This window comes from Helicoverpa armigera, chromosome 8 (assembly GCF_030705265.1).
Source record: "Helicoverpa armigera isolate CAAS_96S chromosome 8, ASM3070526v1, whole genome shotgun sequence".
Lineage (NCBI taxonomy): Eukaryota > Metazoa > Arthropoda > Insecta > Lepidoptera > Noctuidae > Helicoverpa > Helicoverpa armigera.
Window position 1 is genome coordinate 8,736,333 of NC_087127.1, and position 15,830 is coordinate 8,752,162.

The following is a 15,830-nucleotide window of genomic DNA, read 5'->3' on the forward strand; positions in this document are numbered from 1 at the left end:
AACCCGCGCGCGTAAAGAAACAGTGACATTTGACGTTTCGAAAACCTCACGCTACACGAGCGCCTCTAGCGGCTATTTCACTCACAAAGTTTTTTCCTCCTAGTTCGTATTGGCTATGTGCAAACGAGTAGAGGCGGGCAGATAACGACCGCAGCGCACAACATGGCAGAAATTGGAAACAAATGCGGATGTTTCAAACCCGGTTTTTATTATTATATTCATTTTACGGTAAAACTATTGGATAAATGGCACTTAAATAATGTCAACAATACTATTTTAATCTTTGGTTTTATTTATATTTGCAAAGAAAATTATAATGTTTACATTGTTATTATTTGACAGCTTCCGCAAATGTTGTAAACGCTACGCGTCGCCACCGTCGCGCACACAGCCAATAGGGTCGCATTGCTTTGTTTTGATTTTAACCACGGTTTTTTACACATTGATACTTACTAACATATTAGGACATCCCCACACACGTCATACTTTTATTCTTTATTGATAAAAAGATTAAAGGTCAATGAGTTTGCCGATATACACAAACCGAATTCTGTCAGTCTATTGTAAACACATCCACACGTCCACACGTCTTCTCTGCAATAATTTTACATTCAACGTACATTTTGTTAGGTTTAACAGGTACACTGTTTGAAAAAAGGTCCTTGCAGGCTTTCTAAGTCGACTCGTCGTAGTTGTAGTAGTAGTGTTCTGCAAGCCTTATCCTTCACTTGTTTCATTGAAGCAAGGCTAACTATCCTTTAAAACGGTGTTGATTTTGTTTTTGAACAATTATGTAAGTATGAAATTAAATTACTTTTCTGCTCTCTATCCATTCTTAGAATCTACTTATCCAATAAATACTATTCCAATTTATCTTAATAATTTCAGGGAGATTCCCAATGACTATGAAGATGTGGATACGGTAAGTATTGATGATACATTGGCTCTTGAAGAAATGGCAAAGCAAGAAAGGGCCAAGGAGATGGAGGAATTGCATTCATTATGCGAGAAAGCGCAATCCTTGAGTGCCGATGTGCTGTATTGTCGGCTCTCAAGAATTAGATTCGGTGTAGCTTGCTATGATTTATGGAAAACATTAACACAAGAAGTGGGTGGCACTCCAAATGGCTGGCGGGATCTAGGTCACTGTCTTAATATACCAGAGGACAAATTAAATGTGAGTATCTATGCAGTACCTATTATACATTTCATCATCCAATTTGTTGATTTACCACACTATGTAATCCTGCTGTTTAAATGAAATAGAGGCAGATCTGCAATTATGGCATTTACTAGGTACTAGGTAGATTTTTCATATTTTTATCTTTGCAATGTGTAGTGCAATCCAAGATAACTAATATGAAGTACAGAAGACTGAGGAAATCTTAATTGCCAAAATTCAAAACTAAAGTCATGCTTAATATGCTGGCTTCTTAACCTGCGGAGGCCAACACAACATCATAAATTTGTTTTTATCATAATTACCTATATTTTTAATATGGTCCAGTTAGATAAACTTAAAACCAGCAGCAAGGTTTCATTCTAGTTTAATGATCTATTGCTTACAATATATATTTGTGTGTAAATACAAAAGTGGTCCAGGATGTACCCAGAAGATTTTCATCTTAACTACCTCAATATAAGAACTCATACTTACAATGATAAGAATTTTTTTTTTTTCATTATTAAAATGATTCATCATTGATACCTATTTTGTTCTTTGTTTTCAGGAAATAATGAACAGTGAGCAAGAAGATCTTGTTGACATGGTGATAAAGGTCTACAAACGAACTCACAATGCATCACTTGGCAAAATATTGGATGCTCTCATAACAATGAAGCGTTATGACATATTGAACTCAATTGTAGTTCCACTTCGTGTAATTACTAGATATTTCGACGAACGACTTAATAATCAGAGGGGTTTCCAGTGGCGAGGCGTCCTTATAAGCCGAAACAGCTTATAAGCTTAAACAGTCACTCTTTTCTTATTTGTGACGTCATCTTTAGGATATTCATTCATCCATATCTGCTTTGGTCTACATCTCCCTCTCTACATCCACATTCATTCATATGTACATACTATAAGTTAATACCTAAAAAATGCCTACCTACCTACATAGGTATTATCAACTCTTATTAAAGACTATTGGCATGAGACGAAGTTTCCTCCTTCTAGAACTTTCTTTCGAAAATATTCTAATTTAATGGTCCGGGCCCCGATTCTCCTAAGTTAATAATGTCAAAATCTAATAGAAATCGAATCGCAATATGATCGTAATAGCAGTTTTAACCATATCGGGCATTCTGCTACTAATAAAAGACCAATCGTATTCGATTGACATTTGATTGGTGTGCGATTGGTCTGCTATTTTGATGATTTTGGTATATACGGTAGTTTGATGTACAATCATTTTGCAATCGTAAATCATTTGCAGACAAAATGATTCATTATTGAATGACAGAAAAGGATAAAAACGTTTATTTCAAAGAAAAAAGAGCGGAATGCCACATACGCTTCAATAGTAATCGAGTCGGGATTGGATCTCAGTCGAATCGAGTCGAACGTCAATCGAAGGTCGCTTAAGTAAAATTAGGAGAATCGGGCCCCTGTCCGATGCATCGCATTGCTTTGCTTTGATTTTAACCCCTGTTTTAATCGGATTCGATTTGATTCAATACTTACTTTGAAAATTTTAATTCCAATACGTAGGTACTTTGATACTAAACATTTTAGGACAGCCCCACACTCGTCATAGGTTATTCTTTATTGATATAAAGATCAAAGGTCAATTAGCTGGCCGGGCTATTATAAACCAAACTAAGCATATCTAATTAAAATGTAAATTCCGTACATAATTATTCATCACACATACGCGACGCCTTCTCTGCAATAACTTTACACTCAACGTAGGTACCTACTTCTTTCCTAGAGGAGTCGTGGTGGCCTAGTGGGTAAAAGACCAACCTCTCAAGTATGAGGGCGCAGGTTCGATCCCAGGTCAGGCAAGTACCGATGCAACTTTTCTAAGTTTGTATGTACTTTCTAAGTATATCTTAGACACCATTGACTGTGTTTCGGATGGCACGTTAAACTGTAGGTCCCGGCTGTCATTGAACATCCTTGGCAGTCGTTACGGGTAGTCAGAAGCCAGTAAGTCTGACACCAGTCTAACCAAGGGGTATCGGGTTGCCCGGGTAACGGGGTTGAGGAGGTCAGATAGGCAGTCGCTTCTTGTAAAGCACTGGTACTCAGCTGAATCTAGACACACGGCAGTGTGTCCGCCAAGTTCGAGCAAAAAAGGCGACACACCGGCCGTGGGTTATATTACACGAACCATTTCGGGCCAAATTCGACCCCCCTGTAACTCAAAATCTATTTTATTTACGCATATCAAATTTCTAGTATCTGTTGAGACCCCCTCACTTATCTAAAATACAAAATTTCATTAATATACCTATTGTAGGTCTTGAGATATTGACGTCAGAAAATCGCTATTTTTACTACTGACTGATTCACTGATTCACTGACTCACTCATCAAAAACCTAGACCACTTCCAATGGTCGTATTGACTTGAAATTTGGCATGGAGGTAGGTCTTTATGTCAAGGTAAAGGGAAAAATCTGAAAATGGCCAAGTGTGAGTCGGTTTCAAAATAATGAAGGTGTTTTATACCCGGTGTAAATTTATACCCTTAAGGAACTAAAACGAACTAAATTTATCTATATTTATATAATATATCTTCGAATGGTACAAAGGTTTGTATTTAGTCAAAGTAAAGTAAAAATCTGAAAACGGCCAAGTGTGAATCACTTTCGAAAATAACGAATGTGTAACTTTGATCCACGAACATAATATATGATAACATGTCATGTCAGTCAGTTGGTAAATCTAGTCATAGTTAATCTAGTTCATTTCTTTGTAAGAAACATAGTGCATTTTAAAAAATCTAAAAGAGACATTTCTTTAACTAACTTCATCATAAGAAAAAAATAAAATAAACAACCTTACAAAAATAAATGAAATCCCACCACACATACCTCAGTTAAAAATAGTTACTTTTTAATGATGATTACAGATAGCGCGCGAGTTGAATGCAGAGCTTAGGAATGCGGTATGATAGTTGACAAGGATGGCACAGCACTACACTGCAGGCGCGTGAGGTGGGGCGTGCGGATGGCGGGGGGAGATGCTCCCGCTCTTTACCTCAGACCCCGACTGCATTCAACTCGCGCGCTATCTGTACTTGGCAAGTTTTAATAGAAAATTAAATACTTGATTCATTGCGTTTAGTAGGTTTATAACAAGGTGTATGAAAACTTGCCAAGTAACATCATTAAAAAGTAACTATTTTTAACTGAGGTATGTGTATGGAACTTGGTACTTATTCAGATCTCACTTCTTTTATAGGCGAAGCATTCCCATATTATCGAACTTGGCAGTCTTTCACATTTTTGTTTTGGGTGGGTCCGATCAGACTGGAAGCCGACCCCAACATGATTGGGTAAAGGCTCTGAGGATGATGTAGGTACCTACTTCTACTTACATTATGTTTGGTCTAACTAACAGGAACACTGTTGTTTAATAATGACGAGTGGACTTCGAAAGCCTGTAATAGGGACGGAATACCATATAATACGTGGTTCAAGACTTACTATAAATGATTTTGAAATCATCAGTGTACTGTTTGTTCTCCAACTCCATCAATAACTGGACAACAGCCATTTCAAATATAACCGTCTTCCCTGAACCAGTTGGCGCACAAACTACTATGGATTTATCTGAAATTACAATAATTTATATGTATTACGGCCAGTTTCTTCATCAAAAGTTAAAGTTAAAGTAATGTCTAAAGTAAAAGTAACGGTCAAATACGTTTTTTCAAGGCTAAAATGACAGCAAAACTAATAGAAGAATAGAATTTGACCGTCACTTTTACTTTAGACATTACTTTGGCTTTAACTTTTGATGAAGAAACTGGCTGTTAGAATTTAGGGAGTTAGGCAGTTAGTATAGGTAACGTAAGGATGTACCTATAGATTTTCAGTGTGTTCGTGACCGACCGTGGTCAGTAAAGAGTCAACCGACCAGTGACCACAGATAAGTTAAGCCGTTTTCCCCGGTGGCCAGCTTCTGGTAAGCCAGGTGACCAGATATCGAAAAGAGTCTCGATAGGTTTCGGTAAAACTTGTTCAATCAAAGGCCAGTATTTTAAGTGAGCTAGATTGAATGACGAGTTGGGATTTCCCAAGCGCACTCTATGTAGAACGATACTTAAATTGTTATTGTTGGAAAGAAGTTGAATAAAAATATCTATGTGATATGGGTACACATAAAGTTTTCATATTTTAGGGTATAAGTGTGCATTAATAAATAATAATAAACCTGAATATAACGCGTCCTCAATAACACTTGATTGTACTAAGTTGAAATATGGGTACGAAAACACGTCTCGGTATTTCAGATCTGCAAAAAAAACATTGTAAGTATCAGTACCTACTTTACGTTGTAATGCGTTGGTACTTCAATCATAGAAGAATAGAAAAAGACTATGTATTCTATAAATAAATAAAACTATTGTATTAAAATACCAATTTCTTCTATGCTCCGAAACTGTCCACGTTGTCCAGTACCTTTAGGCGGACGGTCTACCACTCTTTCGTCCACGAAATTCGTGTTATTATTGTCAACATTGATCTGACTGTTTTCAATAGTCGAGGACAAGGACAGCGGTTGGGAGTTGCATATTTCATCAACTAGAACGTCTGTAAAACTTGTGCTGTAAACAATTATTTGACAATATATTGTTTGAAAGTCTACTACATTTTTTTAGTTAAGATTCCCTACTTATAATATAACACAAATAATTATTAATTCATCTACACGAATATTATAAAGAGGTTAGATTTGCTTATTTGATTGACATGAATGGGCCACGAAACTACTTCACTGATTTTAAAAATTATTTCAATGTTGGAAAGCTATACTATGGTGTAATACTTATTATACCGAGTATGAATATTAGTTTCCATGGTACTGGCGGAACCGCGAGAAAACAGCTACTATAAAATGAAAGTTGGAGTTACTTACAGGGTAGTATTCATTTTTCCAACGAGAAAAAGTCAAAACTACGATTTATGTTCATACTTAAACATCCCGCCAAAACTCTCCCACACTGGAAATAGAAAAATGACAGTGTTACAATTTTCCATTTCACGCAAGTTCCATGTAAAATGAACAAGGAGCATGGAAAATTGAGAAAAAATGCATAGTTACAGAAAATTTACTACTTTTTTGTGAATGCATGACTTATTTTTAACTGTATAGACTCTTTAGCGTCGCATCCTAAACGACTTCTTATGTGGCGTGGTTTTTCTCGTATTTTGGAACGTACTAGTGACAGATAATAAAATGATAAAATTATCAAAGGTTACAACAGGTTACGAACGAACGAAGTTTACAACAAACAGTCTGTCTGGCTCACATCCCAGATTACTATTGATTTTGATTGGCCGTCACTGTCATTGAAACGTAGTTTTGATTTTGTGGTCTTTTTCCTTATTCAAAGTGTCGTCTTCTGCAAGCCTTATCGTTCACAAAACAGTGTTGATGTGCATTTTATTGTTTTAATTAGCAATAATAGGTAGTGAATTTGTGAACAATGATGTAAGTATGAGATGAAATTATTTTTCTGCTTCTCTATCTATTCTTAGAATCAGCTTTTTAATTCTTAGAAATCTTAACTCCAAATATAATAATTTCAGGGAGATTCACACTGACTATGGAGATGCGGATACGATAAGTATTGATACATTGGCTCTTGAAGAAACGGTAAAGCGGGAAAGGGAACAGGAGCTTAAGGAATTGCATGCGTTAAGCAAGAAAGCGCAATTCTTGCATACCAATTTGCTGTACTATCGGAACCCAAAATCCAAAGTGGGTTCAGCCTGCTACGAGCTATGGAAAACATTATTAAAAAAAGTGGGTGGCACTCCAAATGGCTGGCGGGATCTAGGTCACTGTCTCAATATATCAGTGGACGACTTAAATGTGAGTATCACTGCAGTATTATACTTCATCATCCAATCTGTTGAATTGTGTTGCACCATAAAATATCATTATTATCTGCTGTTTAAAGCAGATTTGCAATTACCATGTTTATTAGTTCGGGGTAGGTTTTTCATATTATTTTCTTTGCAATTGCAACCAACCAAGACAAGTAATATGAAATACAGAAGACAGAAGATCTTAATAGCCAAAATTCAAAACTAAACTCATACTCTAGCTAGATGGCTTCTTAAACTGCAGAGGCCAACACAACTTCATACAATATTGGTTTTTATCATAATTATAGTTTTAATACAGTTCATTTAACCTTTTGAACGCCAATGTCGGCTATAGCCGACATGAGCAAGCGTGCCCTGTGCGCCAACGACGGCTATACTCGACAAAAAACAGGTCGCAGAAAAATACAAAATAAACCTATTAAATCATTACTTTTATGTATTTTTTAGTAGATATTTAAATTAAGATTTTCGGGCTTGGCGTACAGGGCATAGGAATACCGATATGGCGTGGCGGTGAAAAGGTTAATTCTTGTTTAATGACCTATATTTTATTTACATTAAATGTTTGAGTGTTACACAAAAGTGGTTCAGGAATTAACACAAGATTTTCCTCATAACTTCTTGTCTCATACCTACAAAAATAAGAATTTTTATTGAACTTGATTTTTGGGCCATTGCATAAAAAATTGTCATTAATACTTTAGGTATGTTCTTTGTTTTCAGTACATAATGAACTATGTGCAAGAAGATCCTGTTGACATTGTGTTAAAGGTCTACAGACAAAATAATGATGCAACAATTGGCAAAATATTGGAAGCTTTCATAACAATGAAGCGTTATGATATATTGAAATCAATTGAAGCGCCACTTTGTCAACTTGCTCGATATTTTGACAATAACAGAAATGATGATAGTGGCTATGATGAAAGTTCTGGTCAAAGGATTGTTAACTTAAAGACACCACCTAATGATTTACCACCAGCTTTAAATAAAAACATTGTTCTAGACAGAAAACCAAAGAAACCACAATCAAAATTGACTCCACCTGAGCCTGTAAAAGAACCTCTAGTAAATGATAATCCTATTCTTTTTTTAACTTATACATATGATGGATTGCCCACTGCTCTTAACATAAAGGAATATGTAAAAAATTGGGAAGATGTGCCTGGTGTACAATTGATAACTTTGGATGATAAAAAAGAAGACTTGTACCAAAACCCTGAGAAGTTTATAAGGGAATACTTTGAAAAAGTAAGTGTTATTGCAAAATAAATACCCATGTTAACATTAAATTTGAAAATTTGTTAAACTAATATTACCTGTTTTCTTTTTTTGCAGGCTGATATCATCATACCCATTTTAACACCGGGTTACCTAAAAGAAATTAACTCACATAATTCAGCTATTCCTAACACATCTGATAATTTTGATCATAAATATGTGAACTTTATTTATAATCTTATTGTGAGCAACTATATTCATGCAACAGGCTGCCTAAACAAAAAAGTTAGAAGTGTGCTACCACAAAATGCTAATTCTGGTCTATTCGCACAAATGGCAATGTATCCAGATTTGATGCCGTGGACGTATGAGACTAAGTTTGATGAGCAATTCAAAACATTCTTGAAAAAAGAGTACTCTTGATATAACTTTTTTTGTATATTTTGAATGTAACTTTATATAACCTTTACTTTTGATTATGTGCCTTATTGCATTATAACTTTATATAAATGGAAATGTACCTGATATAAAATGCATCTAATAAATAATCATATTTTTTTAAATTCAGTTTTATTTTTTAATAATTCTTCAAAAATAGGATAAAAAAATTACATCACTAAATTATACTAAGGAAATGCTAATCTCATGAATAAGATTGATCCTTCAAATGAAATATATTAGAGAAAACTCAAAGCAATTAGATGAGTGCAAAAAAATATAGAAATTAGAAATAACCAAGTACTAACACTGCACAAAACAAATTACAAACGAGTAGTAGAAAAGTAAATGCATAAAAAGCCCTCAAATAATAAAAGTAAATTAGTATTCTTAGGTGACAAAAAACATAAAAAAATTCTTCATTTACAATGCAACATTTATTGTGTAAAGTATAAAAAACAGTCTCATGGTGTTTATTTTTCTATCCACAGTTGTTTGTATATTACCTATAAGTTCATTTTACACAATATAAGTTACACTCACAAACTTATATAATTTTTTGTTTTATCAATAAGAGGTAAAAGAAAAAATATTTGGTATGAGGTGTTAGCCCACATAATACTTAAATAGATTATGCCTATATTAGGTTTCCAAAACATCAAATTATTATGGAGACTGGCTTAATCTTCATTTGCAGTCTTGGACTCGACATCGTCTGTGGTTTCATCAGCAGTGCTGACATCATTCACATCAATACCAGTGTCATTGTTGCTGCTGTTCGCTAGTTCCTCCTGAAATAATACATGACAAGTTATATAATTATCAGCTTTAGAACCAGTGGTTTACATGGAGTGACTGCCAATCTAACTCCTCAGCCCACTTACGAGGGCAAGACTGATTGTCAGTCTTGTATTAAAATTGATATATGATGAACAGTTAATACAAATATTTTGAAAAGGTTGTTAGAAAAGGTTTTATTATGAATGCAACTTGCCTTAATAACTTCAACAAAGCTGTTAGCCTCATCCAACATCTGCTTGAATAGAGCATTTTCTTCTTTGAGATCTTCTATAATTTTTCTAAGCTTCTCATTCTCATCTAGGGCATCTTGCAAAGCAACTCTGTAAGTTAGTGAAACATAGAATATTACAAAGTCAAACAAATTTCAGAGTCAATCCTGAACCAATACCCTGTTACTAGTTGAAAGCTGTTAAAAACTCTCCCAGAGATTTCATTCAATGATTAAGTAACTTTAGTTATTATAAAGATCATGGAGAAGAACTATTTATCTTATTAACAATTACATGATATTACATAATTGTATGACATATATTTACAAAGTAAAAATACATAGGTAAATTGAAGCCAGGCTTGTGAACTTACTGACGCTTCTCAGCTAAAAGTTCCCAATACTTTTCTGATGGTCCTTCAGGATTAGTCAGATCGTCAACAGTGATTTTCGTATCGAGGTTAGCTTGGGTCTCCTTGGTCGACAAGTTCTTTCGTTTAACCTCAACATCACTGAAACACAAAATGGTAAAGTATCAAATCTTGTAGTCTCATCAGTCAAAAGAACAACACTTGTATTTATGAGAAAGTTTATTATTTACTTACACTGGGGACTCTTGGCTTAGTTGGTGTTTTAAACTTTTTGACGGTCTACCCACTAAGTTTTCTCTATCAGAAGCAGTGTGTTGTAGAGTTTTAAGAGATTTTCTGGTAACTCTTGTGGTTTCCTGAGACATAGAAAAATTAAGTTATTAACATAAATGAACGGTAATCGCTGACTACAGCAGGCTGCAGGAACTAAACAAAATAATAGTTCAAAATGTCACCCACCTGCATTTCTTGAGTGCTCATGATGATGCGTTTTTACAAATACGGATATTGTAAATTCAATGACAATCTTCACCTAAATGGAATAAACAATACGAATCCTATTTATCAGCTACCAGTTCACAATCACAAGTTCATAACATCCTCTCGATTTACAGCTAAGCTAGCACTTTGTTTGACAGATACTTCGTGACATTTACTAGCATTTCCCGCCAAAGCGTTAACCGTAGACAAGACAGACTTTTTGTAAAATAATAAAGCTGAGGTATTCTTACCCGACTGCCAGGAAGTACCTAGGTATTGAATATAAGTCCATTTCACGAAAAAAGTTCAGCGGAAAATTGTGGAATTATATATTTTTGAATTGAGCTATCGCATGCGGGACTTCTTTATATACAGAATATACAGTTACTGTTACTGTTACAGCCTTTATATCGTCCCACTGCTGGGCACAGGCCTCCTCTCACAGGGAGAAGGATTGAGCATTAATCAAAATATACAGAATCGAAAGTTGCATCGCATCGCAGTTTTGAGTACTTGCCACGCGAATTTCTGCTGTGCGATTTTGTCCGGCAAACCCTTAAGTAGGGTAACCATATGCCATTATACGCAAGAGATGTGCGTCCATGATGAGACGCTTCAGGGGCAGTCCCAACAGTATACTCGCTACACTGGCAGACAAAATTGACGGACCGTTTATAAGACACTGGGCAAGTAGACATGTGCGTGCTGACGTCCATGTCAATAATTAATACATTATAATTTCTGTTGTTTTGTTACTAACATTAGGATAAGGAATTACTAACACTTGTATGGATCTCTGGTCTGAAATAAATAATTTATTATTATTATTATCATACCTTTAAGTGTACCGCTTTTGGGCACGGGGCTGGGGCATGCTGATAATAAACTCAAAAGATCTTCAAATGAAACCATGATGACCATAGATTTATTTCTATTCTATTCTATTCTATTTTTATTTATGGCAATCCGTGTCGATGTCTATGTCGACGATTCTGCCAATGACAAGTGAAATGAGAAGCAAGTCGTGCTTGTGATTAAAAAAACAAAAAAGAAACAAAAAACAAAAGGAATTTAAGATGCTGTTGTAGCCGATCTTGTGTAACTTTAACTTGTTAGTAGGACGACACTGAAACAAACAGAAATACATTTACATACATAAAAATAACAACAAAATGTTAGTCACATATAACATATAAAATATACCACAACCTAACTGTAGCCTAAAATAGGCCACAGTTTATAGTTTAATGTTGTTTCGATGAATAGACATTAACAGCAACTGGAGCAGTTCTGGACAGGAGTGTGATAAGAGGGAACGGAAATTAATAGGGAGAGGAATTTTGAGTTTTTGGAGACGACCATATAAATCGAAAGAGGAGTTATTAGGGCAGTTAAAAAATATATGGTCCAGGGTACCCTCATCTAATCCGCACTCGCAGAGGGACGAATCCTGCACCCGAATTTTGCGCAAAAAGACCGGAGTGCAACAATGACCTATCCGTATTCTGCACAGGACTGAAATAACCTGTTTGGGGTATTTTTTAAAACGGGAGAACCACGGTTTTGGTTTTACAACCGGTTGGATAGCGTAATAGGAGCTGCCTTTCTTTTTGCTGGAGATATTCCACCATTCCTGCCACGAGGTGTCAAGACTCAATTTAGGGAGGTTTAGTAGGTCATGCCCTTGAAGGGAGAAGTGTGCAAGGTCGGCTGACTCAGATGTGCATGCGTCTTTGGCCAAGGCGTCGGCACATTCATTTCCCTTTATACCGCAGTGACTGGGAATCCAAACTAGGTGGACTACTTTTTCTTGCCTATCGCAGGAGTAAAGGGAATTTTTAATTTCCAGGACAATAGGACAATGGAGTTTAGTTCGAAAGGAATTCTGGGATAGGGCTTGGAGACAACTAAGGGAATCAGTAAAGATAACTCCAAAGTTGATCTCATGGGACTCTATAAAGCGACAAGCTTCCAATAATGCCACGCACTCGCCTGTAAATATAGAAGACTCCTTTGGACATCTAAATTTAAGAATGATTTTCGAGTTCTGATAATAAACCGCGGCCCCAGTATAACCACTATTAAATTTGGAAGCATCCGTGAAGAACCTTTGAAACCCAGTCCATCGTTCACCCAAAACCGCATTAAAGGCCGAATTTGCCGATGGGGAGTTTTTAGATATGCCAATGTTATAAAATATTTTAGGAGTAAAGCAAAGTACTTCATATGAGTAATTAAATAAGGGAAGTCTGGGATGTGATGTAATAGGGGATTCTAAATTTTGGAAAAATCGGAATGCTTTTAGGAAAAGGGGGAGTTCTTTATGTTCCCAATATTTTGAACTGTGACATAGGGTGTCAAGCTCTCTGAGTTTTGGGATGAGAGGGTGGGATGACTTGGGAATAACCCTGGATAGGAATCGGGAAGCGAGATACTGCCGTCTTAGGGCTAGGGGGGGTTCAGCGCATTCGACCTGTAAGGCGTTAATAGGCGACGACTTCATGCAACCTGAGATGATTCGAAGGCATTGAGTCTGGATCCTATCTAAACCGGCCAAGGCACCTTTGTTACCTGGAATCACCAGGTGTGACCCATAGTCCAGGATACTGCGGACTAAAGCATTATAGACTAATTTCATGGTGAAGGGATGGGCCCCCCACCAGACACCTGCGAGAGCTTTTAGAATGGAAATTGCTCTTTCGCATCTCTTAATTAAATAATTTATGTGATGAATGCCGGATAATTTGGAGTCTAAGTAAACGCCTAAAAATTTAGCTTTTTTCGCTATGGGGATGCCTTGTCCTTGGATGTTAACGGAAACCTGAGGGATCAGCAGCTTTCGGGAGAAAATCACTACCGAGCTTTTTGGGGCAGATAATTGGAGGCCATGGTCCAAAAGCCATGTGTGCAGAGAGTCCAGGGAGAGACAGAGATGAGGCAGCGTCCGCAATTGACGGATTGATTACATACAACACTAGATCGTCGGCGTATTGTAGAAGTTGACAGTCAGAATTGAGGCAGGAGCCGATGTCTGCTGTGTACAGGTTGTACAGTAGAGGGCTTAAAACTGAACCTTGAGGAAGGCCCTTCCACGTCTGTCTCACCTCAAATACCTCTCCCTGCACTCTGAGCATCAAAAAGCGAGACATGAGGAGTGCGCATATACATTGTACCATCTTACCCGGAATCCTCAGCTGTAGCAATTTTTGCCTGAGAACTGGAAGAAGGACGCTGTCGTATGCGGAAGATATGTCAAGGAATGTGGCTACAGCGGATTCATTTTTGGAAAAGGCTGTACGGATATCGGTAACCAGAATTGCCACACTGTCCATGGTACTCAGCCCCTTTCTGAAGCCAAACTGATTACTCGGCAGTAAATCCCTCGACTCTACCAACCACTCAAGTCTGTTTTTAATTAAATGTTCAAGTAACTTGGCCAAAACTGAGGACAACGCAATTGGTCTAAGGCCGTTCGGATCATCAGCAGTCTTGCCGGGCTTCAAAAGAGGAATGACTATTTGAATTTTCCACTGGTCAGGAACCCAACCAAATTGGTAACAATAATTTATAATTCCTAAAAAATATTGTTTAGCATCAGAACCGAAGTGAACTGCAAATGAATACGGTATGCCGTCCATGCCAGGGGCGGTATCCCTAACATGACGTAATACCGCATCAAGTTCCTCCAATGAAAAAGGTTCATCCAGGGGGTCATTCAAAATATTAACAGGCGGGAGCAGAAGTTCTGAGGAAGAAGGAACATAGGCTGGAGCAATTTTGTCGAAAAAGGATTCAGCAGTTTCTCGCGTGATGGGGGAAGAGATAGATGGGGAGCAGCCTCGCCTAAAACGATGAATGCTCTTCCATACTGCTGATATGGGAGTGGAAGGGGACAGAGAAGTGCAGAACTTGACCCAACCTCGACGTTTCTTCTTGTGAAGAAGCCGCCGAGACTGAGCCAACACTCGTCTGTACCGTATAAGATTGTCGCTATTCATCGCATCATTGTACTGTTTTTCGGCCTCTTTCCTTTCTTTAACAGCCGATGTGCATTCTTGATCCCACCATGGGGGTGATGGGATCTTGTTTCTGGCACAGTTGCGCAACGGAAAGATAGAGTCTGCGCTTGAAATTATGGCCGAGATAAAGCCATCGTAGCAGTTCTTAGCATGGCAGTGACCATTAAAATCTTGGAAACTTGAAGTTAAATTTGGAAGCATACTAATTTTCTTCTCCAGTAAAGATGCAAACCTCGACCAATCGGGTTTGGACAAGTTGTACTTCAATAGTGGAGGAGAAGTTTTCTCTAAATAAGTTTTATTAAGAAAAGTTATAACAATGGGGTAATGGTCGCTACCATGCGTAAGGGTAGTACATTGCCAATGAATTGATGCCGCCAACTCTACGGAACAGAATGTGAGATCTACACAACTCTTTTGCTGTCCGGGAAGGGATCTACGAGTAGGACTACCATCATTTAGGATGCAAAGGTCTAGGTCATCTAAGATTTCTACCAAACCTTCCCCAAAGGAATCACAGCGATTGGAACCCCATCTAAAATGGTGACAGTTAAAATCACCCATGACAAGCACGGGTCCTACAATGTTGTTCAGAATATCTCTAATAGTAGCTAAGAACCTGTGCTGTGGGTGGGAGATATAGACAGATAAAACTGTGATACCTTCTACTCTACCTGCGACTATATTCATATCACCATCCAGAGCAGAAAGTGCCAAGGTCGACAGTGGAACACGATTATTAACGAGGAGAGCCGACCCTCCATAGCCATCAGATCTGTCACATCTGAGAACATTAAAATGTGGTATATTAAAACTGAGACTCGGGGTGAGCCAAGTCTCAGCAATTGAGCAAGCCAAAGGCTTGAATTTGTTAAGAAGGAATATGAGGTCGTGTTTCTTATGCCACACGCTCCTCACATTCCATTGCAGGAATATTTGACGGGACGCCATTTTTAATTTTTGAAAGGAGATTTACTAGTTGATAGGCAACGTTGGACGGTATTTCAGCATTATTAGTGGATACAATAGTAGTTAAGAGTTTAATAAGAATTTCTATAATTGATGAAGCATTATTGCCGGTGAATGGATTATTTAGAGCGCAGCCGTCAGGCTGTGAAGGTGCAGGGGAGTTAATAATTTGCTGATGAGCAGCTTTATCATAAGAGGGAGATAGAGGGGCATGGGTCTTCGGCTTGAGGAAAATGGTTTTGCGGTATGACTGA

General features: G+C 37.2%; 3 protein-coding genes and 1 long non-coding RNA gene across 4 annotated transcripts in view; 2 read left to right on the top strand and 2 right to left on the bottom strand.

The window, feature by feature from the left end:
• LOC110374698 (uncharacterized) overlaps nt 1-6,255 on the bottom strand; it is a 44,562-nt gene extending 38,307 nt beyond the window's left edge. The window contains exons 1-4 of the mRNA XM_064035816.1: nt 6,093-6,255; nt 5,594-5,781; nt 5,388-5,468; nt 4,658-4,783 (exon numbers count right to left, since the gene is read on the bottom strand). Coding sequence (XP_063891886.1) covers nt 4,658-4,783; nt 5,388-5,468; nt 5,594-5,781; nt 6,093-6,106 — 409 coding nt within the window. The 5' untranslated portion in view covers nt 6,107-6,255. The remainder of the gene's footprint in view (nt 1-4,657; nt 4,784-5,387; nt 5,469-5,593; nt 5,782-6,092) is intronic.
• On the top strand, nt 113-1,178 carry LOC110374743 (uncharacterized). Its single transcript, XR_010276728.1, has 2 exons — nt 113-793; nt 889-1,178. It is a non-coding gene; the product is annotated as an uncharacterized LOC110374743 (long non-coding RNA).
• Nucleotides 6,256-6,440: 185 nt separating the features above from the next.
• Nucleotides 6,441-8,853, top strand: LOC110374714 (uncharacterized). Its single transcript, XM_021332547.3, has 4 exons — nt 6,441-6,668; nt 6,767-7,052; nt 7,793-8,320; nt 8,408-8,853. Exons 1-4 carry the CDS (start codon nt 6,664-6,666, stop codon nt 8,711-8,713), a joined length of 1,125 nt encoding a protein of 374 aa, XP_021188222.2. The 5' UTR covers nt 6,441-6,663; the 3' UTR covers nt 8,714-8,853.
• LOC110374715 (geminin) lies at nt 8,844-10,735 on the bottom strand. The gene is made up of 5 exons (XM_021332548.3): nt 10,568-10,735; nt 10,343-10,464; nt 10,112-10,249; nt 9,723-9,849; nt 8,844-9,519 (listed from the first exon to the last, which is right to left on the bottom strand). Exons 1-5 carry the CDS (start codon nt 10,586-10,588, stop codon nt 9,409-9,411), a joined length of 519 nt encoding a protein of 172 aa, XP_021188223.3. The 5' UTR covers nt 10,589-10,735; the 3' UTR covers nt 8,844-9,408.
• Between the last annotated feature and the right edge of the window lie 5,095 nt (nt 10,736-15,830).